The 27,613-nt window shown below is 39.4% G+C and overlaps 1 protein-coding gene across 2 annotated transcripts in view; it reads right to left on the bottom strand.

The window, feature by feature from the left end:
• Nucleotides 1–27,613, bottom strand: part of MIPEP (mitochondrial intermediate peptidase) — a 144,033-nt gene that overhangs the window by 79,117 nt on the left and 37,303 nt on the right. For both annotated transcript variants that reach the window (XM_074943484.1, XM_074943481.1), the window contains exons 11-14: nucleotides 14,725–14,878; nucleotides 13,592–13,669; nucleotides 12,151–12,355; nucleotides 7,103–7,212 (exon numbers count right to left, since the gene is read on the bottom strand). In XM_074943484.1, the coding sequence (XP_074799585.1) occupies nucleotides 7,103–7,212; nucleotides 12,151–12,355; nucleotides 13,592–13,669; nucleotides 14,725–14,878 (547 nt within the window). The remainder of the gene's footprint in view (nucleotides 1–7,102; nucleotides 7,213–12,150; nucleotides 12,356–13,591; nucleotides 13,670–14,724; nucleotides 14,879–27,613) is intronic.

The following is a 27,613-nucleotide window of genomic DNA, read 5'->3' on the forward strand; positions in this document are numbered from 1 at the left end:
TCTCATACCGGGAGCGTCTTTTTAGAGGAGTTTTTATTCTGACCTTTGGTGCCAATAACTTGGTGCCCATGCCCATCGGCCTGTCAGCAGTACCGTTGGTTTCCATGAGCGCCGGACTGAGATGGCCTCAGTGCTAGTGGTGCCGAAGATACTGAGCAAGATGATAATCGCCTGCAGCTATCTCGGGGCTCACTATGGGGGCTTCCTGCTGTCTTCTTGGATGATTTGTGAGAGGGATCGGTAGCCTGCTTTTTGGACCTGCAGCCCTTAGATGTAGAAGGCTGTGGGGAAGACTCACATCTACCGTGCAACTGGGATTGGAGAGCTGCCTCCATGAAGATAATCTTCTGGAGGAGCTCTTTGTCTTTGTGGGATCTTGGCCAGAGTTGTTGGCAAAGACCACACTTCTCTTGTATGTGGCCTTCCCCGAGGCAGTGAATGCAGTGAGAGTGCTTACCAGAGATCAGGATTGGCTCTTTACAAGTGAGGCACTTCTTGAAGCCCAGCAAACCCAGCATACGCCATTGGGGGGAACGGTCCTCGGCGAGAGAAAAGGCAGGACGAGAAAATAAAGTCCTTTTTTTAATTTTAGGATAAAATAAATTAAGGGCAAAAACTACAACTAGGAGACTAACTGACGATAGGTGTGTAGATTAAGATGACAGTCTTAACAGACCGCTAATGGCTCCGTCTCTAGCCAGGGGCGGCTGAGAAGGAACTGAGGCGGGTCAGCCTGCGTGCACTGGCTAGTCTTGTAGTGTAGCACGAGGAGAGACAACACATGTGCGGGCCCAACAGACACTGCTACCATAGGGACGCTAGTCAAAGAAGGTGGCATAGTTCAGATGATCTGAACAGGGGAGAAGGAGGGAATCACCCTGAGACTGTAGTCCTAGAGCTCCTTGAGACAGTGTATGTTGCATTTTTTGTTTGCTTGGGAGGTGAACAGATCCCAGGTGGGGGTCCCCCACTGAGCAGAGATGTTGTTCACTACTGAATCATGCAACACTCACTCGTGATCAATGGCAAAATGCCTGCTGAGGTATATGCCACGACATTCTGACTTCCTGCCAACAGGATGATTCGATTCCTTATACAGCAATTCCATGGGGCGACTGTTTCTACACACAGGGGCTGGATCTTGCCCCTCCCTGTTTGTTGATGTAAAAGACAGTTGTCATGTTGTCTGACATTATGAGGACATGATAGAACTGGATAAATTGCAGAAAAGCCTTGCAAGCATCTCGGACTTCCCAAAGTTCCAGAAGATTGATGTGCATCCTGGCCTCTTGAGGCGCGAGGGTGCCCCGTGCTATATGGTTGTTCTTGTGGGCTCCTCAGCCTAAGAAGGAGATATCTGATGATTGTTTTGTCTGGTGAGTGAAATAGGAAGGGAATGGGCACACATACTTGATGGGGATCCATCCACCACATTAGAGATAATGTTACTGTGGAAGGAATCGTTACTATGGTATTCATGCTGTGTTTGGTTGTGGAATATACCATTTGGAGCCATGCCAACAGGCAATGCAGATGGAGTCTGGAGAATGGGATAACATAAGTGCAGGAAGCCATGTGCCCCAGACTTAAAGATAAATTCTAACTAGAGTTCAAGGACTGTGCATAACCTGGTCTATCAGGTCATTCATGAAACAAAACCTGTCCCTTGGTAGATAAACACTTGCCATGACTGAGTCCAAGGTTGCCTCTTTAAAAGCTATGGTCTGTGTTGGAGTGAGGATAGACTTTTCCAAGTTTACACTGACTCCTAGAGAGGACAGGAGTTAAAGCATTAATGAGATTGACATATAGGCCTCTTGACCTGTGGTGGCTACCAGAAGCCCATCGTCAAGGTAAGGGAAGATGGTGAAGCCATTCCATCTGAAATGAGCTCCCATCACCAGGAAGACTTTAGTAAAGAGGAAGACTTAGAGGGTGACCTGCTTATGTGCTTATGAAAACCTTCCCTGCCTTCTCCCGGAGACCCTAACTGAGTGTCTATAGGAAAGAATTCCCTTGCACCAGAGTCTGACTTCGCGACAGGAGACACACTCCATGTTGATTCAGGTCAACGTACAGGCCCCACAGTCTGGGTCAGACTGCAGCCGCATGGCTTTCTCCATAAGGTACTTTCTAAGCTAGAATTCCCGTGCCTCACCAGTACAGCTAAGGAAAGAGTGGCAGATTTTTCACTTAGCCACGAGGAGCGCCGTCCTCAGGCAACACAGGCAGTGTTTATGGTCTTCGTTGACCGAGAAATAATAAGGGCAGGACACAAATTTTGAAGCCCAGAATTCTGGGCATAGTCCAATACTCATAGCTGGATAAGGGGGAGGGGGTTCCAGAGGTGGGGAAATCTATCTAACTAGAAAAACCTATATACAAAGGCAGTAAGGCCAATTCCGAAATATTTACAGATCAAAGAATATCTATGAGGAAGCAGCAGCGCCATACACTGGAGGTTCTGACCCAGGCCATGTGGTGATAAGAAGGAACTGGAGAGGTGGTTGGTCCACTCCGCCCTTTATGTCCTTGGTTTGAGGCATAAATAGAGTTATGGCACATACCAAACCAATGGATGCTGCTTGCAAGAATTCTCCGACTCTGGATGCATGCAGACCCACAGTGGAAAACACACAGGGACCAGCACTCGAAGAACTATTACTTTGGGGCTGGCTAGCTTTTTGGACTCAGTTTTGCTAGTTTTGCCAGTGAAAATTGGAAGTTCCTTTAAACCCATCTGTGCTCACTTGTGAACAAATCCAAAACCATAGACGATAAAGGGAGTCTTTTCATGACTTCAGTGGATTTGGGATCAGACCTTTATCCAGCTGCACACATGTATATAATACTTATGTATCCATAAGAGTGTTCCTATAGAATAATTTTTCTGCTGTATATATTCATTAATTTCAAATGTTCATATGTTTTAAAAATCAAAACCAACTGCTTTCCATAAAACAAGCCAGAAACCAATCCTCAACAAAGACTGTGAGCCCAGGACTGTATCCTACTACAACTGACTTTATAGGGAGCAGCAGGCCACATTCAGAGTCCCTTTATTCATAAGAGTGAAATTAATGAGATGCCTAGTTTGCGTAAGAAACAGAATTTGGTGCTAATACCTATGCCAAGTTTCACACTTCAGCTATTTGTGCCATAGCCATTTTTTTCAAGAGTGTGGTCAGAATAATTTTCATAATGGATACAGTGGATTTTGTTTTCAGGCTCACAACACGCAAACAGCTGAAGAGAATTTTACTCAAATTTTCCACACAAAAAATCACCTCCAGGCAGAGACCAAGCATGGAAAATTGAAGCCCCAAAGGTCAATTTTCTGTGAAGTTATAAGTGTGTGAAACCAGGGGTTTATTACAGAATTTACTTAGCAAGCTTAAATAAAGCAGTTGCTGCTGATGACTACTATAGTAATAAATAGGCATTTTTTCGTAATTTCTACGATTTATTCATACGTAAATCCGAGACACTGAAATCTTTTACATCAGCTTTCTAAATGTCTCAAGACTGACTAAAGAAAGGAAAAGCAGATTTATCTTGATTCTACATAGTGGTTTATAAATATTATCTAAATTTTAAAACTTAACAATAAAAAACAGCAGTTCAAAACCTCGCGTGCCATACAGTACCTCCAGGCTCCATTCCTAATCTTACAGCCTAATCCAGTCTTGTCTCCCTGCAAAACTGAATTTCTACATTAACATTCACTCAGTTCCATTGCTCCCTGGCACACAATAATTCTGTGCCGTTGCAACAAAACATGGTTTAGATTTAAACCATTTTGAAGACACAAAGCAGTAAATGATGTTCCACAAATCTCTTTCAGATGTTTTTCCCTGAAGATCAAATCTGCTCAGGCTCTGAATCCATATGCAATCAGATCACTTCAGAATACTTAAGCAACACTACACTTAAACTTCCCAGAGAATGCTAGAAAGTAATCAGTTTTCAATATTTATTTCAACGACATGTTATATGGGTTAAAACCTACCAAATGATGAACACTCTGGTTCTGAGCACCCTTAACTCCTACTAACTTCAACAGGACTTATTGGTGCACAACACCTTACAGGATTGAGTGTCTCATATGAAACCAGATATTTACCACTTTGTTAAGGCATGTAATACTATTGAGTGCTATGGGAACCTCCAGTAAACAGCATTAGACAGTGCAGTTCCCAAGGCAAAAATGGAGAGAGAGCTAGCCTCACCAATAATTTCAATTTTAATAGATACTATACAAGCTATTTTATCTAACCACACAAAGTTACTGTAGAAGCAGACAGCAAAATATTTCCAATTACTCTCATACTACTGAAATATAATCCTGAATGTTTATGACTTTACAGATGTCTGTTGAAAGTTTCTCATGTTATGTAATACTCTCCTGCTTTGAGGAATTAATTGCAGACCACCACTGTGGATGCAACACACTGTAATGCTTGAGTACACTGGAGCTTGGCTAATAAAGCATCTGAAACAGATTTCTGTTATATCGTTCACTTGCTTAGTATCTCTGAAATGGCTTAACAAATATAAACTGTGTTTTGTTACCATGCACGAACAGCTAGCCAGCTATGGTAACTCTGTCCCACCCAGTGCTTTCTTCTAATTTCCTGTGTTCATGGTGAAGGGATCCTTGCCCGAGCCTGACACAGAATCACTTTATGTCAAAAAAAACAAAAAACAAAAAAACCAACATCTGAGTGAGCTTTAACACAGGAATCCAAAACTGATGAGGGATGAGATTCTGTAGGCATGCTGTAATGTGAAAATGTTATGTGTGGTAACATAATGAAAACATGTATTCATCAATATAAATGTGCCAAAACTTTTGTACTGTTTGGATTGTACCTATCCTGATTCATAAATCTCTAAGGAAGAATGAGATAGGAGTAAATTCAACAAGTTTATTTTGAACCGAATGAGTACTCCTAATTTTGCACTTAGTTACCAAGGTTGACAACTAAATCTTTGCTGTTGGAAAAATTATTAAAAGACTGTTAATAAGGAGTTAACATATTACACAGGTAGGCTTGTTGCACTAACATTTTACTTTAAAAACATTTAGGGACTGATCCAAAGTCCACTCTTCCCACGGACTTCAATGGGTTTTGGATCAGACTGTTAAGAAGGTACTTGTCTTGTGTGATCTGGCAGATTTCCAAATGCCTCATGAGGTGAGAGCTCTTCACCCACTGAAGTCTGTGGAACTGAAGAGCCCGCTTTAGTTGATACACAGAATACGTACTAATTTAAGAGATGTAATGTTTCAAGATCAATTATTGTAATTAGGGTAGCTTTCAAGTGGAAATGCATTCATGTAGTGGGCTTACTAAGCAAGTCATTAGATACTGAATTGAACGGACCTTACTATATGGTTTGGTTTGGTCAACAGAATTCCTAATAAATCCCTAAAATGACCCCCTTCTACTACTACTAATTTTCACCATGAAATTGAGTGTACTTTTCTTATGCTACCATTCTGTAGGTCACATACCCAAGTTTTCCAACATTATCTAAAGTATCTAATCTAAAGTAAAAGAGGCAAAATGACCAGAGCAAACATATAAAATGTTATGTTCTCAAAACATAAATGCAAAGATAAAACACTCCAAGGTATAGTACTTTTCCATGGAACTGCTGGTTCCATACACTACGGTCCCGGTAAAAAGAATTACATTAAAGATTTAGGCAAAATGAAGACAATTCCCAGAACAACAGCGAAATTATTAAGGGATTTAATTAGAGACAAGACTAAAAGAACTGTATACATACAGATTATTATTATTACTATTATTTGTATTTCCGCGGCTCCTCGAAGCCCCAACCCAGGATAAGGGCCCCACTATATTAGGCACTGTACATTGAAATTAACAACAAAAACAAAAAATATTCCTGCCCCAGAGAGTTCACAGTCAAGTAATATTACAAGACACAACAGAAGGAAGAAACGGGTAAAAGAGGTAGGGAAGCGGGGAGGAGAGAGAGAGAGAGAGAGAGATGTGAGGACAAGACGACAACAAAATGAGGAAGCTTTGCATATAAACTGGTAGTCTCATCTTGCCATCAGCCTAGCCACTCTCAGATGGCAGGATTTTATAGGTAAATCTTAAGAAGGGATGTGCAAGAGGACAGGGATTTTATGGACTTTAGCAGAGTTTTTCCCTCAAGTATGGGGACAGGTGGGAGAAAGTGCGAAGGTGCCTGAGTCAGAAGTGAAGGCTGAGAACACTGAGTAAGGGCCAGATTTTCAGATAAGTCTCAACTAAGCCTCAATTTTGGCAGGCACAATGTTGCACCTGCTGTGTACTGCATACGCAAATACCATAGTTACATGACTAGCTACCAGTCTGTGGGTGCAGACAGTCAGACAGCTACTATAATTTGTGCCTGCAGGAGCAACTGCAAAAACGGAACTTGCTTCTAAAAATCTGAACCCAGGGAAAATCTGAGCACCGTCTGTAAGCCCTTGTAAAGTGTAAACACAAAAGAGGGAAGGAATTGCATAGAGTGGTACAAGGCCAGCCAGGATTACTGGGACATAACTAAGAAAAGGCACACTTAAGTTATGTTTCCCCGGGGGGGGGGGGGGGGGGGGCTCTTAGGTGAAGCAGTGCAACCTCAATAACTTGAAGTGTTTAAAACTAGTTAAAGCACTACAGTACCCTATGGGAACAATCCTGCTCTGGAAGCAGAAATGCCCCATACTGTTGATCCCCCATTATTTTCCACGATTTTGTGACAATATGATTTAACACTGTATAAAGTCTGAGCAAAAATAATATTAAAGACACTGAATTTCTAACTTTGGTATTATTACAACATGCTGTTTTTCACACTGTTTGGTTCACAGAGTAGCTTACTTATTGTACTTTTATACATGGTGTGCTTCTTAATCTGGGGAAGGTAAATAATTCTTTTCTCAACCATTAGATATAAATTAAAATATAATGTAAGGTTAATGTTACCTAGAATTTATTGTTGTCTTAATACTTCTTTATAAACGACAACTGAAAAAGTTAATTCATTTAACAAATCTGCTTATAATATTTTAAATAGTCTGTATGTTCATTTTTCCTACCTGGCCAGTCTGATAATGCCTTGCAAACTGATTAACCACTCGATAGTCACTTGCAAAATACTCCATCAGGATAGAGGGAACTTCAGCAAAATCAGTAGGACATCTGGTCCCTTGGGGAGTAAAAGATTGAGAATATGAGTATACAGCTATTTACATTAGCAGACATAATTCTATCTTTCCAAGAACTTGTTAGCATTTAGTTTGGTCTTCTAGTGAACTGTAATATTCTTTCATTCCTTAAATCAATATTTTATTTCTATACCATTACTGTACATATCGGCAGAAAAACTCAATTATTATCCTACTCATTTGACTATAAATCACAAAGTAAAAAAACATCTGAACAGCTGGGTGAGGCACTTTATAAAAATGTGGACCACACCTTGCTAAAGGAAACCAAACTGCAGCCAATCTGGCCCTACATAAAACACCAAATCTTCTGAATTGTCCTAAACCTAAATCCAGTCACAATGTAAATCAAACTCTGCATTAATCCCACTCACAATCATTGTTCTTATCTCCCCATCTGTTTGCTGAGCTCACGTATCTTTATTTTATATTAGCCTTTCTTTACATTGCAATCATCAGGTGAAAGCATTTTTGCAGGTTCAAAACATGTTCTAAATAAATTTGAGGAAGTAATTATTTGCAGTCACACAATGGTGTTTTAGAAAGCACAACCCCCAAATCCTCTCCCTCTTCCCCTGATCACCTTCACTCTAGCTCTGTGTTATCAGCACTGTACAGCAACACTGAGAGGTACTACAAGAAATGAGACATCACTGAACCAAAGCTGCAACATAAATGTGAGTCAGGAATAGCAAGTGCTCAGTTATTTTATTTCCTTCCTGACCCCAATGTTAAGCTATCTCCTTCCCTGAAAAAAAACCTCTTTAAGCAAATATCAATTCCAACCTCAAACTTCACTGCGTGTGTATTAGGGCATGTCTACATTGCAGTAAAAAACCATGGAGCTGAGTCACAGGGCTCAGGTCAGCTCGTGGGGCTTGGTCTGCGGAGCTAAAAAGTGCAGTGCAGATATTCGGGCTCAGGCTGGAGCCCAAGCTCTGGAACGTGACTAGGGAAGGAGGTCTCAGAGGCTGGGCTCGAGACCGAGTAGGAACATCTACACTGCAAGTTTTAGCCCCACAAGCTCAAATCAGTTGACACAGCCACGTAAAAGAACTTCCTGGACTGTTTGCAAATATTAAATGCAGCATATAATGTGCCAACCAGCTTGGACAAAACCAGGACTCCGACCTGTTTGCCAAAGATAAGAGCAGGGCCATACAGCTTGTCAGCTGCCATCCACTACACTGATGCTGAGTGCCATGGTTTGAAAATGACTGACAATGAAAAAGGAGCTCTCTTTTTTTCTCATGTGCACTATCCCCTTTTGTGTATGTCTGGTGATATGTGACTTGGTAGGCTGTGCGTTCATTCACGTTCATTTGTTTGTGATAAGAGGACCCACTAAATTCCACGTTGATAAATTACCAATTTGTTTTGTTTACCAACTAACAAAATGTACAGCCTGGTTTTGGAATTTCCATATTGCAAGTGCGTTCTTTTTTTTTTTTTAAATCCCTTTTGATGCTAGTTTTTTCACAATAAGTTTTCTAAATCATTTACAACCCAGGATCATCATACTTTTGTGTTGGGTGCAAGCTGAGCTCAATTTACTTTCAATCAACCAATTAGTTTATTAGTACAAACAGAACTGGTTGAGAGGGGAGCTTGCAGGGCACTGGGCAACACCACTAGAAAGCATCAAAGGGACAGCAAGAAAGAGTCTGTTGGATTCCTTAGCAGGAAAGGGGACCAATTTCACTTTTTGTATTTGGGAATCTGAAAATCAAACTAATATTGGGAGGCTGGAGGGATTCTCACGGCATCCCAGAATAAGCAGACTTACAACAAACTGATATGGAAAAGGAAAATGAAAATTTGAGGTCAAGGATTACTATAAATTTCTGTCCTTCAGAGCATTGTTAAGCTTTGAATTAAGGAAAGTGATAGCTGAATCAGAAAAATAGAACAGTCCTTGTCTTAACTTTCAAGGAAAAGCTCCTTTCATCCTTCTTCATAGTTAAGGGGGGAGTAAAGTGAGATCGTCCAACAGCTGCATTTTTGCCCATCATCTTCAAAGGGTACATCATGACAATCCTCCCTCTGGGCAAAAGCTTGATACATGTCCCTTTGAAGCCAGTCAACGTCACTCTATGCATTAGTCACTGGGGTCTCTAGAGACAAACAAGAGGTGTTCTCCCCTTACCCATGATCCCATCCCAAGGACTCGTTTCAGAGTAGCAGCCTTGTTAGTCTGTATTCGCAAAAAGAAAAGGAGTACTAGTGGCACCTTAGAGATGAACCAATTTATTTGAGCATAAGCTTTCATGAGCTACAGCTCACTTCATCGGATGCATTCAGTGGAAAATACAGTGAGGAGATTTATATACACACAGAACATGAAAAAATGGGTGTTATCATACACACTGTAAGGAGAGTGATCACTTAAGATGAGCTATTACCAGCGGGGCTGGGGGGAGAAAACCTTTTGTAGTGATAATCAAGGTGGGCCATTTCCAGCAGTTAACAGGAACGTCTGAGGAACAGTTGGGGGTGGGCGGGGGGGGAGGGAATAAACATGGGGAAATAGTTTTACTTTGTGTAATGACCCATCCACTCCCATTCTCTATTCAAGCCTAAGTTAATTGTATCCAGTTTGCAAATTAATTCCAATTCAACAGTCACTCGTTGGAGTCTGTTTTTGAAGTCTTTTTGTTGTAATATTGCGACCTTTAGGTCTGTAATCGAGTGACCAGAGAGACTGAAGTGTTCTCCGACTGGTTTATGAATGTTATAATTCTTGAACAACGCTTTCTCAGCTCTCGTCCCCTAATGACCCTACTCTACTTGCGCTATACTGATGACATCTTCATCATCTGGACCTATGGAAAAGAAGCCCTTGAGGAATTCCACCATGATTTCAACAATTTCCATCCCACCATCAACCTCAGCCTGGACCAGTCCACACAAGAGATCCACTTCCTGGACACTACGGTGCTAAGCAGCGACGGTCACATAAACACCCCCTAAACCAGAAACCTACTGACCGCTATTCCTACCTACATGCCTCCAGCTTTCACCCAGACCACACCACACGATCCATCGTCTACAGCCAAGCTCTACGATACAACCGCATTTGCTCCAACCCCTCAGACAGAGGCAAACACCTACAAGATCTCTATCAAGCATTCTTACAACTACAATACTCACCTGCTGAAGTGAAGAAACAAATTGACAGAGCCAGAAGAGTACCCAGAAGTCACCTACTATAGGACAGGCCCAACAAAGAAAATAACAGAACGCCACTAGCCATCACCTTCAGCCCCCAACGCATCATCAAGAATCCAGAACCTATCCTGAAGGACGACCCATCACTCTCACAAATCTTGGGAGACTGGCCAGTCCTTGCCTACAGACAGCCCCCCAACCTAAAGCAAATATTCACCAGCAACCTCACACCACACAACAGAACTACTAACCCAGGAACCTATCCTTGCAACAAAGCCCGTTGCCAACTGTGTCCACATATCTATTCAGGGGACACCATCATAGGGCCTAATCACATCAGCCACACTATCAGAAACTCGTTCACCTGCACATCTACCAATGTGATATATGCCATCATGTGCCAGCAATGCCCCTCTGCCATGTATATTGGTCAAACTGGACAGTCTCTACGTAAAAGAATAAATGGACACAAATCAGATGTCAAGAATGATAACATTCATAAACAGTCGGAGAACACTTCAATCTCTCTGGTCACTCAATTACAGACCTAAATGTCGCAATATTACAACAAAAAGACTTCAAAAACAGACTCCAACGAGAAACTGCTGAATTGGAATTAATTTGCAAATTGGATACAATTAACTTAGGCTTGAATAGAGACTGGGAGTGGATGGGTCATTATACAAAGTAAAACTATTTCCCCATGTTTATTCCCTCCCTCTCCCCCACCCCACTCCCAACTGTTCCTCAGACGTTCCTGTTAATTGCTGGAAATGGCCCACCTTGATTATCACTACAAAAGGTTTTCTCCCCCCAGCCCCGCTGGTAATAGCTCATCTTAAGTGATCTCTCTCCTTACAGTGTGTATGATAACACCCATTTTTTCATGTTTTGTGTGTATATAAATCTCCTCACTGAATGCATCCGATGAAGTGAGCTGTAGCTCACGAAAGCTTATGCTCAACTAAATTTGTTAGTCTCTATGGTGCCACAAGTCCTCCTTTTCTTTTATCCCAAGGACTGAGCATGCTGCTTTTCAATCTCCAATCTTTCCAGCCAAGCAGCCAGGCATCTGAATTGTGATACTTTGCATGATGCTGCATTATACTTTTGAAGTGCAACCTGGAAGTAAGTTATACTTTTCCTATGTGCTAACAGAGTCAAGACAGTAAATTGGTGAACAGAGATCATAAAAAGAAAAGGACTACTTGTGGCACCTTAGAGACTAACAAATTTATTTGAGCATAAGCTTTCGTGAGCTACAGCTCACTTCATCGGATGTAGATCATGAAAGCTTATGCTCAAATAAATTTGTTAGTCTCTAAGGTGCCACAAGTACTCCTTTTCTTTTTGCGAATACAGACTAACACGGCTGCTACTCTGAAAAGAGATCATAAATTGAATCAACAGGTGGGAAGGGTTAACTGGAAATGTGACTTCACAGGCTTGTCACTGAAACCTGCACTATGATACAAAGTTCTGTAATACCCTAATAAAATTATACAATATTTTGGAAGATTAAGAAATAGATAAACCCTGCAGATGGACATACTCCATAGCTGCACACTTAATTTTAAAATGCAATTTGAAGAACGAAGCTAAACTAAACTAAGCTACCTACCTACCGCTTTACCAGATTCAAGACACTACAGTTATTTAAATACATACTCCCTACTTCAGGAAATTAACAAGTGCAAATTATTCATTCAAACATTTAAAAATAACAAAAATCACTATTCCTGATGTCTTACCAGTGACATGTTGGTACCGAGTTCGTCCCAGCATGGAATGCATAGCATGTCCCATTTCATGGAATAGATTCTCCATCATGCCAGGGGTTAGTAAAGTGGGTGAACTCCTAGTCGAATGGGGCAGACTCAGCATAAGAACAACAACAGGGAGCTGGTATTCTCCATCTTCCCTTAACCTGCCTCCACGAATTGTAAAGTGACAGTCCTTTGAAGATAAAATAACCAATCAGAAAAAGCCATGCTATATAGATACTGTTGTCATATTAACAGTACTAAATAAATGCTGAATGTCTTAACATTAAGAGTCCTATTCTGCTCTCAGTTACACCAATGCAATCCCATTAACTTCAATAGAGTTGCTTCAATGTAACATCGCAGAATTTGAGCCAGTCTTCATTATATTTTCCCATCTCTGTTTACTATTTTTTTACTTGAGATTATAATAATGTAAAAAGATTAGTTTATTTCATAAAGATAAAAACAAAATATTGCAATAGCTTTAACATCTTGAACAAAATTTTATTTTCTAAAAGCGGCATGTTTAAGTTTAAGCCATCTAAGGAGTAAATATCCAAAAGGTTAAAATTCCCATCAAGATTTAGTTTGTCACATCAGAACTTCGCTGACCTATAAATACTATATATCATATACAGTCTCTCCCCATTAATTGGCAGAGTTTGTGAGGAGACATCATTCTTTTATAAAATATATTGCAGAACATGTTACAAAGTGTTAGCAAAAATAATTAAAACCAAACCACACTTGACAAAATAAGTAATAACGCTGTTTCACAGTGTGTGTGTTTGCTTACTCACAAATTCATAAAATTCGGTCATTTGCGAAACATTTCTCAGTCATTAATGCCACTTAATGAGGTTCTGTTGTATTCTGTTTTGTAGTTTATACGCTGGCACCACGGTGGTAGTCAGCATGTCTAAAAATTGTAGACAGCTTCACCTATTTAACATGAGGTTTGAGAAATGATCTAGGTGACATTCTGGACTTTTGCCTTGGTACAGAGAGTATTTGATTTCAAATATTCGTTGTTCATAAGCAGCAGGTAGATAATAAGAAAGCACTAACTCTCAAAACATTGCTTATTTTAGGGTTTTCATAGTGTCTGTCAGTGTAGTATCTGATGGTTCAACATACATGGGGCTTATTAAAAGGAAGTTATTGGTAAAAATAAAAAATTTAAAAGGAAGTTGAACAATCAGTGTAATTATATATACTTTGGAATTAAGTATTCCTAGAATCTAAATAAATTATAGATTTTTCTAGAATTATATTTGGCCTTAGAGGTGGTCTTGTGTGTGAATTTGTTTGTTAGTTAGTTTAAGTCCAAATGTATGTTGCTGGACAAACATTAATAGTAAATGACCATAATACTGTAGTCCTTACTCAAGCAAAACCACCAGTGAAGGAAGCCCATAGTTGTTACCTGATGTGGTTTGTCTGCTCGTTGGAAGAAGTCACAGTAGATGTACCCCAGTAAACCCTCATTTTCATGGACAACTGCCTGGAAAAGAAATAAAGATATAGTTTCCGAAGCGCAACTTCTGCTGAGCTGGGTAAGGTGAGAAAGTATCACTCAGATATATTCAATAGAAAAGGTTTAAACCGCATATATTTTGTGGCACATTATAATTTTACATAAAACATAATATAGGAACAATTTATTCTACTGCAGTTGAAATATTTATGTACAAATATTTCAAAGCTTGTCCTTCAAACTGCACCAATTTCTGCAGTTTATACAAATTGATTACTCTAACACACCAGAATAAAAATAACCACCCCACCTTTTACGATCAGATGGCAAGTCAACTACTTCAGGGCTGCAGAATATAAGTTAAGTACAGCAGGAGTTGATTTACCAAGGAGACAGATATGAGAGGGTAGCCAGAACTGGTAGATTGACCACTGAGGATTTGAGGAGCAGCAGATCTCACTGGAGGCTGGGCTTGGAAGTGGGAGGGAGGGAGGGAGGGAGGATGCCCACTGGAGAATACTGGGAGGGAGCGGAAGGACAAAAGAACTGAGCAAAATGGCAAATAGAGAGTAGTCCACATCTGCTACTTCCATCCTACAGAACAAGCCGCAAATAGGAAGGCTTGAGTCGAATAAGACATGCACAATAGGAAAGAAGGGAAGAGTAAAAGACCTACACAGTAATAATGCACATTTGTAGCACTGCATGAGTTAACAACCATGTACATTATTTCAGGTTTAATTCAGAAAACATATGTGAAAGGTAAAGTAATTCTCTCTCTGTTTCTCTCTAAAAAGAGACCAAGCCATTCTGACTCTGACATCTTTCACTTGGAGAGAGATTTTTCAAGACTTTTAGGCGCCTACAGATGCAGATAGGCATTTTCACAAGTGACTAGTCACCTATCATTGACTTCAATTGGAGACAGACACCCTATGCAATTTTGAAAATCCCGATAGATGCCTATCTGCATCTTTTGGCACCTAAATACCTTTGAAAACCTGTTCCTTTCTTAAGAGACCACATGAGCAGCTCTACCATACTCTCTTGAGTTTAAGACGGTTAGGAATTAGAGTTCTCACCAGTTTGCGAACATCTTCACACCAGAGCTCTCCTTTCTCAGTTTGCTCTGCATAGAGAGAGATTCCTAGAAGCTGATTGAACAAGAAGTTCAGACCTTCCATACATGCCCCAAGAGAGAAAAATGGACAGTACAAACTGGGCTCGATGTTATACCTAAGAAAACAAACAAAAGAGAGTTAAAATATTGTTGAGCTTTATAATCTGAGGTGTAAAATATGGTCTTGATTTACTTATTATAGGCACTTTATTATGCTCATCTTCTCTATCCCAGCATCTCACAACGACAAATGAATTAAACATCAAAACACCCTTGTTGAGAATGAATAACCTAATTTTTCAAATAGGGAAAGTGAGGCAGAGGTTAAGGCACAACATTTCAAAAGCATCCACTAGTTTGAGTCTTTAATTTTGAGTACCCAACTTGACACATGAACGACATGATTTTCATAGGTGCTGAGCACCCCTAGCTCAAACTGATTTGAACTAAACAGCTTGTCGATCATCAACAAATGTTGCCAAATGAGTAGCAAGATACTGTAGCATGCATTATAGGGATAATACAAAGACACAATAAAATGCCAAAACGGCAAAAAAGTTGTAAGAGTGGATGAAAGTGGCTTAGAGACCTAAGGAACCTAGTGCTCAGAATCCCTGATAATCAGTCCCTACGTGTCGCAAACTGGGCACCAAAAATTGAGGTATTCAAAATTAGTGAACACTTTAGAAAGTTAGGGCTTAAGTGACCTGCCCAAGGTCACAGTCTGTGGCAAAACTGGGAATAGAATCCCTAGTACCTGACTCTTGCATGGCCCTCAACCACAAAAACATCCCTGCTTCCTGGATTTGCATACAAATTGCCAACAATTATGATACACACGAGCCACGGGAGCAGCTGCCCTCATATCTGCCATTTCTTCCAGGGCGCCAGAGTACTGAATGACTGCACTCTTAGTGTGACCTTTACTTTAGAAGATCATTGTTCCTTCCATCTTATATGCTTTTCCTCTTTTATGTCATTTTTTTTTATTTTTCCCTGACCAATCAGTAGTCACTGAAGTCTAAATTTGCATCAGGCAGACTATAACAGCTGAACACCAAACATTTAGAACCCTGCTATTTTAAAGCCTCAGATCAAAAGGCTTAATGATAGCTAAGCTGTGAAAGAGTTACTTACTCTTCATCCAACCTGCTCACCCCTCCTTCCTCCTCACCCCAACACACACACAAGACAGTGCTGTATAACTAAACACACTTTGGCACTGTCTTTTGGAGTCATGTTGCTTATAGCGGCAGTTACAATTCACTACCCAACTTCAGTAGGCAGTGGTGCACAGCAGGACAGGATTAGCGCTCTAAGCCCCTGCACCCATTCTTTTAAGCATTTCAATGTGGGTTTGTTTTTTTCCCCACCATCTTTTATATTATCCCTACAATGCACTCCAGCAGTATTTTGCTACCACCATGGCAACATTTGTTGAAGCTAGTGGAGATGTTTAGTTGCAAGACTTCACATATTTGCACACTCCACCCTGGTTTTATTTCTGGCTGCTTGTGTGTGTATCATTCTGATTTTAACTATAACAGAATACAGAAAAAAACCCGAGAACTCTGAAAGGGTACTGTACTGGTCATTACTTCCCCCAATACAGGCAGCACCACTTAAACTCACCCCACTTATGTAACAGCTGCACTTTGGGGTGTGACACAGCTAAAAAAACAAAAAACAAAAAAAACCACACTTTCCTCCTTTATCAGTGATAAGTCTCCAAAGAGGAAAACATATGCTTCCAGCCTAAAAGGCGTCATTTTAGATTGAAGAAAATAAAAAGACAGAACACAAGTCTCCATGAGAGCTGTGTGTGTGTCTTCTGTAACAGCAAACACAGCAACTGTGAGAACAAAATGGCTGCTGTCTCTGCATGCAGGTACGCTTTGTAGTAGTGTAAAATACAGTACATAGACTGCATCTATGCTAGTGTTTTTCAGCCCTGTAATTCCTAACAGGTGCAGATCCAGTAGTAGTAGCATTGTTGTAAACTGTAGTAGAAAAAGCTCAGACAGACTCAAGAGTTTTTACTGTGTTGTCTAACCCAGCTCAGAAAGTTAGAAGGACTGATACTGTGCAAACTTCTCAAAAACATATGCCAAAGCATGTTAGTCTTACTATACCACCCTCTCTGGAGCTGATTCCAGTACAGACCTGAGCACAAACTGCAAATTGTGTTTAAATGGTTCTTTAAAAAAAAAAATGTGGAAAGACTTAGTAATTACCGTAAAAGCTTACTGTCTTTATACACATTGTTTTGATATCTTATTTTGTCAGTCTACATTGCTATTAGAAGATCGAATTTTGAGAGCCAAATTTCCCTTTTGTATTATACTCATGCTTGTAGCACATGATTTATCACCCGTCAAGAGAAAGTTCAAGACAACAGTGTAAAGTAAGGATTTTTCAGGAAGTATATGATTCTTATCATTATAGATATTATAATAATGTATTCCAAAAGAAATTAAGAATAGAATAAGAGACAAGGCTGTTCTGTTTTTTGGTCTGATAATATTTCAGTTCAATTGGTGCCAATTTTGAAAGAACAGCATGCAGAATTTTCAAGTAAATAGGACAAATTTGGAAACAGTCTGAATCTTAGCATTACGATTTGTTGTATTTGATGCATATGAAAGTACTGGAAGTACACGGAGCACCCATAACACTGCAGTGATAGTTACATTATAAATACCTTTTTGAAGCATACCTTTTAAATATAAAAAATAAAGTCAATATTTGTGGTATGGGATTTCAAATACATATGCAGACATCAGAATTGCACAGTACTTTCTAAAGGGATGATGCAAGACCTGATGATAAGACCATGTGGATGTACTGCCAGGCACATTATTTCAACTATGTCAAAAGACGACAGCATGTTTTCTGCTATTGCCTAAACCCAATGGAAATGTTATATTAGCATGATGTTTTAAAACATGTTTGCTTGAAAAAGGCACAAGCAAATCAATGGTTTTATATTCATATAATACCTTTTACCAAAGAAGTTCGAAGTGCTGCACAAAAGTGGTATAATCTCTGTGTTTCAGAAGATGTAGGCAATTTTCCTCTCTCTATTTTTAGTGGTGGGGAGGGAAGAACTACTGGAGTGCATGGATTGTAGAGGCAGTAGAGGATATGTTGACCCACTGCCCCCACCCTTAGGGGACCCTGAGACAAAAGCCGCCTCTATGAATATACCCCCATGCTGAGATGGAGAGGAGGAGAGCAGCTGGAACCACACAGCTTGCCTTTACATACTCTGAGTTACACAAGCATCATCTGATTTGGGAGGAGAGCAGATAGTGTTGTAGTGCGGCTGACAGAGTGGAAAGGAGACAGATTGGGTCAACAGAGGTCAATAAGCTGGCTGGGCCCGTGGACAATGTAGAGGAAGAGAGACACAAGTGGACTGTACATTTTTTTTTTTTAAAAGAGGAGGCTGGCTAACAAGACATGTACCTTTCACATTTTGTTTATAGCTTGTTTGTCTGTCTAATTAGATTGTAAGCTCCTGGGACAAGGATTATCTCTAACTATAGATCTTCAGCAGTCATGCAGAACTAGAGAGACATGCCGAAAGCTTAGGGCCTCTTTACAACAGCTCCTCTCTTCACTCACTGTATTATGCAGAGCACAGGTACAGCCATTCACTGGAAAGGGATGGGAAGGGTACTGTCCAAGCCTAATTATAAATGCCTTTATAGGAAGATTCAGTTCTGACAATGCCTCAGACTTGTTATGTGACCTTGGCCTAGTCACTTAACTTCTCCATTGTTAATATTTAATCAGGATCAGGCCCTCATCATGCTGTGGAAACACAAATGTCAAGTTGTGTCTATTTAAACACGAGCCCTGAGTAGGGGACATATACTGGGGAGATTGAGCCTAAGGCACACACAGTTTCTCATGATGTTACCATTTGCTTGTCTGTCCTCCCCTATACAATCTGCTAGACCTGTGAGACGGTTAGAATGCTCATCATGGTATGCTGGTCTCATTCTGAGGCCTTGTCAGGAACTGAACCTGCCTATAAAGACATTTATAATTAGGCTTGGAAGGATTCCATTTTTTAAAATGGGTAAATATTGATTTAATTGTACACACACAAACCAACAAAAATATTCCCATCAACAATAATCAAAATTTATAGGTTGGCAAAGTAAGACAAATGCTGCTTGAGAACGTATTAGAGTTGTTTTTGGTTTATTCTTTGTTTAAAATTTCTCAGGAATTTTTCAGTGTTTATTACAAAAATTAAAAAACTGGAGTGCCAAAAACTAACTCAACAGTTTTCTAGGTAAATACCAGGGTTAATACTGGGGGACAGGAAAAAAGCAACAGAGAAAAGAAAGAGTACTGAAAGTAAACGCAGTTTAATGCTATGGTTTATTTCATGGATGGTCTAGGTTTAATTGGGCCTCCCTCAGCATGAGCTGAACTAGATGACCTCTCAAGGTCCCTTCCAGCCCTACATTTCTATGTTTTTATGAACTGTACATTAACAGTATGTACATATATACACACACACACACACACACACACACACACACGTGTGTTTCTTCCACTACATTGCCTTTACTTTAACAACCTTTCATTTACACTTATATTAATTATTAATGTAAACACATCTATCTAATGTAACATATTGGATATCCTTAACGTAATCAGTATTTTCATGTACTTTAATAGTCCAAAAATTGGGTGAAAAAAATCATTAAAAAAATTAACCACAGCTTTTGTAAAATCTGGGAAATTTTCAGTTAAAAAAAAAATCAGTAAAAACTGAAGACTACGGGCTTTAAGTATGAGGTGTGGCTGGGTTTATCCATCTGTAAAGGGCCACTACTAACTGGAAATTTAGTCAATTTTTAAAAATTAATTAAAAAGTAGTTTCATATAGTAATTTTGCCATCAAGTGCCTCTGATAATGTTTGTGGTGTTAAAATATAGGGAAAAAATGTGGTTGTAAGATGTTTGTCTCACTTATTGCTGTGTAAAAACCCAACGAACTGCAGGTAAAACTATCTAATTACCTGCTCAGTAAAAACCATTAAAATGACTATGTACAATGTGCTGTCAAATACATGAAGTAAATCAAGCATGTTTTTTCATCTCTTTTAACCTTTCAATTAGTGACCTTAGGAAAAAAAATTCAGACACCAGGATGATTTTACGGTAATGATGCCCCTTAAATTATCCCGTTCTGCCTGTAGGAATGGCAGCATGTACAGTACATACAACAGGGTACTCTTCTGAAATCCTGTAATACAGTGATGCAATAGAGTAAATAATGAACTTAGTTTCCTTGCTTTCATTATCCATCTTTTAGCAAATTCCCAAAACTCTGCCCCTCTGAGTGTTTTCTAAATCCAAGGAATTTGCATGTTGTATCAAAATCCATGCCAAAAAACCTGAACTATTTTAATAATGCACTTAATGACAGAAGATGAGGGTAGAGATTTTCAACAAAAAGTCACAGTACACTCTCAAAAAAAGCAGAAATACCAAATACAACAGCTTCTTTGATGTGAAATCCTGCTTTAGATTAAAAGATGACCTATGAGAGAAATCCAGACATCTTACAGTATGTGGCTCAGTACTATTTTTAAAAGAACTCATGCATCTAACTGATTTAAGAAAATGAACTGACACAATGGGGTGGGGTTATTCTTCAAGAACAGCATACATCAAACAAAAAGGCAGTGTTGCTATAAAGAACAACAATGGAGTGTTTCATTATAATTATTTCTAAGCTTCTCTGACTTCACTGAGTCTAAATAAAATGCAAGCTTCTAAAACTGCTTTAATTTAACCTGTACATTTGGAAAGAAACTAAGACTGTTTTGTGCACCATGACTTTCATCTACTCCATTCAAAATGCTTTTGATAAACTTGGACATTAAAGAATTATGATAATTACTCAAATATCACTAAGGACTAAACATGAAGGCCTGTAAATTACAAATTAGCTGCTTGGCAAGGCTTGTTATGGGCAGGCATTAACTGTAACATCTGAAAGATCTGGACATTTTCTCATTTTTCACAAGGCTCTTTTCCCCATCATAATCAATAAAATACAGAAATATAACGTTATTAGTTCTAATAAGAAAAAAATCTAGGGCTTATTTTCACTCCCCAACAAACATTAAAAGAAATTTGGAAAACAACTTAAGTACAAGATAAATGGGAGAGGAGCCCATGGGGTTAACTAGAAGAGAGATCACGACAAGGAAAAGCCCCTTCCAATGATCATTACCTGTCAGTAAACTCTGACATTTAAACCTTTACCTGAAGGGAGAGAATTCATAGAGTTGGTGATTTGGGGGAGATTGTTTGGGTTTTTTTTTTTTTTTTTACCCTGTGTGCTTCCTCACATCTTGTCAACTATTTTATGTTCCCTTTCTCTTTTCTGTTAATTGTACCTTCAGGATATTTTGTTAATTCAGTTTATTGAGCCCTAAAAGCAAACTAATTCACTTACAACGTAAGATTGTTCAGAACTGATGAAAGACAAACTTTAAAAACAGATCAGTATAAAGAGATCATTCTGATGTTTGTTGTGATGCTGCTTTTTGACCCATTTACCATATAAGTTAACACTTGACTGCCAAAAGGCAAATTTACTGTTTTTTATAAATCTGGTTAACGTGGTATGTAACATATACTATGCTTTGCTCATATTACCTTAATTCCTTTAGCTCTTATGAATACAAAAGATAACAGACCAAGGAAATACTCAGCAGTAACTGAAACCAACTTACACATAACAAAATATTTGTAAGTCAGGTCACATTACTGACATACTTTAGAACATTTATAAAATCATTACCAACTAACAGCACATTATACAGTAAGCAACTGAATAACAAGCCTGAATGTATTTTCTCATCCCTTCACTTAGCTAGATAAAGTCACAATATGCATACTTACCAGAAACTCCTGATCCTGCCTGGAAAATGCACAGTACTTTTTTTTTTTCTTTTTTAGTTAACTGTTAGGATTTTTTCTAACATGCCACGTCCACTAATCTAGACACTGACGAGTTGGATGCTTTACTTCAATGCACAGAGGCAGATAATAAGATTTCTGTCATATTTTTGAGCATGATCTACTCAAGAAAGGTGCTCAGATCCAGCAGTGATGGATGCCTAAACAGTTATGGAACATTCTGTCTCTTGAGGTGGTAACTTGGCAGAACTGTGACTTCCTGTTTCTTTTTAAACCTTATGTTACTCTTGAATTTTAGGTTTCTAGCTAAACAGGACAACTGAGAGTTTTACCATATTTTCCTTCACTTGGGGTGGGGGTCGATATGTTTTTTAGGGTATATTTAAAAGCAATTAAAGTGGCTGATTCTCTTCAGCATGGGAGCACTCTCCCTAGGCTACCCAAACCAAAAATGGTAAAAAACAGAAACATCTTTAAGTGCTCCTCGAGCAGTTCTTGCTCTCCTGCTTCATCAAGAGACAGAAGTTTGCTGTACACCCAAGCTCAGACTGCCAGGAAGTAATTCTCTGAATCTGAGGGACAGCCTTTGACAGCTACTAGCTCTCCCTGAAAAGTCAAAGATTCATCCACAGTTATATCCACGCACCTTGGTATTTTCCCTTCTACCGTGGAAAAGTGGGAAATCCTTTTTACTCCTAATGAAGCAAAAAGCCTGACTTCAGAGCCCACAAGAAAGCTGAAGGAAGGGCCACGTTATTTTAGTAACATCTATATAGCTAGTTTCCCTGGGATACAAAATTTCTCCAGTTACTTGGTTGGCTTCTCCTTTCTCCATAGTGGGAAACAGGCTTCCTTCACAATTAATATGTTCATCCCTAATTCCACCTGGTTTATCCCTACAGTCCCACAGATAGTGGTCACCACAGAGGGCAAAGAAATACAAGTTTGTCAGTGTCCACATTGGGACAAAAACTTAATTTAGCACAACTTCAAAAAATGAGTCAGAGTCCCCACCCGCACCCCTCCAAAAAAACCAGCCCAGACTGGTAAGTAACCTCTGCTGACAAAACAGGGGCTAGCAGAAGTTATGTCAACATTCAACCTTTCTCCCAGGCATGACCTATTACCTAAGAGAACTCAGTGAGACTATTCATGTGCATAAGTCTTTGCAGGATCAGCCCCCTAGGGAGTACGTCTAGTATTATTAGCACTGGCTGAGATACACTGTCATCATTTACTTAACATTATGGTATTTTTCTGCACTAAAACTCAGGCATAATATTATATTTTATGAGATACACATTAGACAACTTCTTACTTGTCTGAGGTGAAGCATGTTCTAGCATTCACTGTTTTATCACCTCTATGTTGCCAAAATTCTTTAGGTTCTCCTAATTACTCTATCTTCTTATAAGACACTGATAATACACATTTCAGACTTCTGCCTCCCATGTCTGTTAAATATACACTTATATTAATTCTACCATCTTTACCATTTAAGTTATGGGTACAAAAATATTCAACTGACATAAATGTTTTTTAAAGCTGAAGACAATATTTTTAAAATGAATTTTCTTAAAGTATATTAAGCAAACTATCCTGTTACTGCCTGGTAGGAGACCTACACTTTTGAAGTGGGATCAAGTTTCCAGGGACAAGGCGCGATGAAAGTGGAGAAAAACAACTTGATTGTGGACAGATGAACTGGGAGTGAGAAGAGTTTGTTCTGCATGTGAGTCTGGAGCTCCTCCTTATGTTCTGTCTACAGTATAGCACCTATGTTCACTTTATTGACAATAGCAGAAACAATGACTGAAAACAGGGGCAAACTGATACAATATGAATTGTATTCTGTTTTATTATTAATGTACTGGCTCAAACCGATCAGGATGTATGATATTCTGTAGAGGAATTGGGATGAAGGCACCCAATTTTAATTATCAAGCATCTTAAAATTAAGGATGGGGTTCCATTTGAATTGACCTAGACAAATGTCCCTAGTACTACATGAAATTAAAAGAAAAAACATATATATTAAGAGGAATTTAAGGAGGTGTCATTTTACAGATAGCATGGTGACTAACGGGAATGCACTTCTAGTTTAAGTGATGGATTCAAGTAGTATTAGTCTATTTAAGTAAAACTCAGGTGATTAAGGAATAAGTTAATTAAGGATCAGATTGTGCCACCCTCAAGAAGAATAGTGCTGCACTCCATCACTAGTTCCAACAGTTCCTAAAGGACTAGTTTAAGAGCAAGGTACTAATCAACATTAGTAAAGATAGCACAATAGGTTCTAAAAAATTAGTCAAATTTGTCTTGAGAATAACCCATCGCTTTTTGGGGTCTCAGGCTGGAATTTTTTCCACTGATGGTGCTTTTTCCTCCCCTCACAACTGTATATGACTCGTATATTTTGGTTTTCCTCCTTACCACACAAAAATTGTTTTTCAAAGCCTAAGAATATATAGAATAGAATCAGCACAGTCGACTACTAACCATTCCAGACATGTTAGGGCCATGGCTGGCTTCTCTTTCTAAACAACTATGTTAATTATACAAAATACTATTCAAGACTACAAATCTCAATCACATGAACAACAGTGAAAGAAAATATATTGCACACCGAAACAAAAGTTAAAAGAACATAATAGGAAACCGTTTTTTCATCTACTTATTTCAAAAGGGATTTTTGCACTTTTTCTGCCCTTTGCTGGCTGTTAAGCAATACATGCCTACTCAAACAAATGGGAAAAATACTTACTAAACAATTAAAACCCTGTGTTGTCAGCTTGTAAGCACTCTGGCGCAGGACTGTCCGTCTGTTATGTCTGAACACTGACTGGGGCTCCCAGGGGCTATCACAATATAACTATATATAAAATATGTTTTTGTTAAGTATGATTATATCATCATCTTTAACAAAAGATTTATTTTATTCAGAAAAGCAAAAATAGTCATTTGGGATGAAATTCATTCAAGTGTGTACCTTCCAATGAACACTCAAGACTAGACCAACACCTAAAATATTAATGAGTCACTGGAAAGAACAAAAAGAAAAGGAGTACTTGTGGCACCTTAGAGACTAACCAATTTATTTGAGCATAAGCTTTCGTGAGCTACAGCTCACTTCATCCGATGCGAATACAGACTAACACGGCTGCTACTCTGAAACTTGGTAAGAACAAAAAAATGAAAAACAACAAGCCAGAGTACTATCAGACTAAAATGACTACACACTACAGCAAGATATGCAAAGCTAATGCAGTCTCTTATTAAATAAAGAATCTGGAAGAATAAACTGGGGGTGTAACCTGGGAGACAAAGCACAGTTAAAACTGAAACAGGAACAACTATGCAACCAATATGGAACACAGACCGAAATGGAAATATTTTCTATTGCAACATCCAAAATATCAGAGGGTGCACAAATTATAGAATGCTTCAAATCATCAGAAAGGATACAACAATTTTATCAGAAAGTACTGAGGAACTTGTATAGAACCCTGGGAGAAATAATTGATGACTGAATCAGACATGAACAATCATAACAAATGGCCACAAAATGATTAAAGCTCAGACACATTGTGAAACTCTGATGGACAGGCTACCTCTATGTAACTGACGCCTGAGGGTTCTGTGCAGTCAGGCCTGCAAAGAAAATTACTGAAGTGAACTGGAGACAACATAGTCTTGCAGAGGGCCTGCAGTGAGGTAGGGACAGAGGTAAGGCACACACTGGAGCAGAGAGAAGACATGCAGAAGAGTCATGTAAGAGGGCAGTGCTTCTTCTTATAGCCTGTAAGGTTTTGGTGCGAATACTTAGTTACATGCAAAAGTCTAATCACTAATATGCTGTGATGAGCGAGTGAATTTCACTCTTTGGGCCTGATTCCCCATTGCCAGGTACTCTGTCTAGTCATTACCCTCTATTCAGTGATCTGGCAGTATTTTAAACCAACACTGCATATGTGAAAGTTACTACAGAAAGAGCAGGGGAGTGGAGGATTCATAGATTCACAGATAAGACCAAAAGGATTGTGATCATCTAATCTGATGACCTCCTGTATAACACAGGTTTTAGGACTTCCCTGAATTAATACCTGTTTGAACTACAGCATATCTTTGAGTAACACATCCAATCTTAATTAAAAAATTGTCAGTGATGAAGAATCCATCACAACCCTTGGTAAATTGTTCTAATGGTTAATTACATTCACTGTTAAACAACTGAGCCTTATTTCCAGTCTGAATTTGTCTACCTTCAACTTCCAGCCACTGAATCCATATGGTAGATTGAAGAAACAATTATCAGATTTTTGTTCCCCAAGTAGGTATTTATAAACTGATCAGGCCCTTAGTGCAGTATTTTTACTAGAAAACTATAGGAGATGGAAAAATGCCACCTACTTTTGTGTAAAATTCAACCAATTGAGCAAAACAGCGATAGTACTCTAATCCAGAAATACCTCTCCTTCACTCTCCTGTATGTACTTTAGAAACATTTTGGTGAAAATATTCCTAGCCCCACATGGTGGGAGTAAAGCATGCATAGGCCCCAGTCCTGCATTAACATCAATGAGGTTCCAGAGGGGTGCAGGGGTTCACTCTCACAGAGCCAGATGCAAACTAACAGACTTAGTAAACTAAAAACAAACAAAACGAAAACAGATGTACACCCCCAATGTCATGATGTGTTCTATTTTCAGAACTCCTTTCACCCCATGACAACCATGCTCTAAATGCAATAACCTCACCAGTTATTTTACAGTGGTCCACCAGGAACAATGTTTTTCCTCACAATACAAAAATGGGTAGGATAATCTATTTGTGACCAACATCACCACATTTATCACCTGTTCAACCTCATCAGAAAAATCTCAGATTGGTAAACATGATTTTAAAAAAATACTTATATCGGGAATACTGTTCCTGACGGCTTGTAGTCCATCTTTGTGTGGAATGTTGGTGTAGAGGGCTTCTACATCCATAATGGCCAGGATGGTGTTTTCAGGAAGATCACCGATGGATTGCAGTTTCCTCAGAAAGTCGGTGGTGTCTCGAAGAACCCTCTACACCAACATTCCACACAAAGATGGACTACAAGCCGTCAGGAACAGTATCCCCGATAATGTCACAGCAAACCTGATGGCTGAACTTTGTGACTTTGTCCTCACCCACAACTATTTCACTTTTGAGGACAATGTGTACCTTCAAATCAGCGGCACTGCTTTGGGTACCCTCATGGCCCCACAGTATGCCAACATTTTTATGGCTGACTTAGAACAACACTTCCTCAGCTCTTGTCCCCTAATGCCCCTACTCTACTTACGCTACATTGATGACATCTTCATCATCTGGACCCATGGAAAAAGAAGCCCTTGAGGAATTCCACCATGATTTCAACAATTTCCATCCCACCATCAACCTCAGCCTGGACCAGTCCACACATGAGATCCACTTCCTGGACACTACGGTGCTAATAAGCGATGGTCACATAAACACCACCCTAAACCGGAAACCTACTGACCGCTATTCCTACCTACATGCCTCCAGCTTTCACCCAGACCACACCACACGATCCATCGTCTACAGCTAAGCTCTACGATACAACCGCATTTGCTCCAACCCCTCAGACAGAGATAAACACCTACAAGATCTCTATCAAGCATTCTTACAATTACAATACCCACCTGCTAGAGTGAAGAAACAAATTGACAGAGCCAGAAGAGTACCCAGAAGTCACCTACTACAGGACAGGCCCAACAAAGAAAATAACAGAACTCCACTAGCCATCACCTTCAGCCCCCAACGCATCATCAAGAATCCAGAACCTATCCTGAAGGACGACCCATCACTCTCACAGATCTTGGGAGACTGGCCAGTCCTTGCCT

The sequence above is a fragment of the Natator depressus genome, chromosome 1 (genome assembly GCF_965152275.1).
Source record: "Natator depressus isolate rNatDep1 chromosome 1, rNatDep2.hap1, whole genome shotgun sequence".
NCBI classification, from domain to species: Eukaryota; Metazoa; Chordata; order Testudines; family Cheloniidae; genus Natator; species Natator depressus.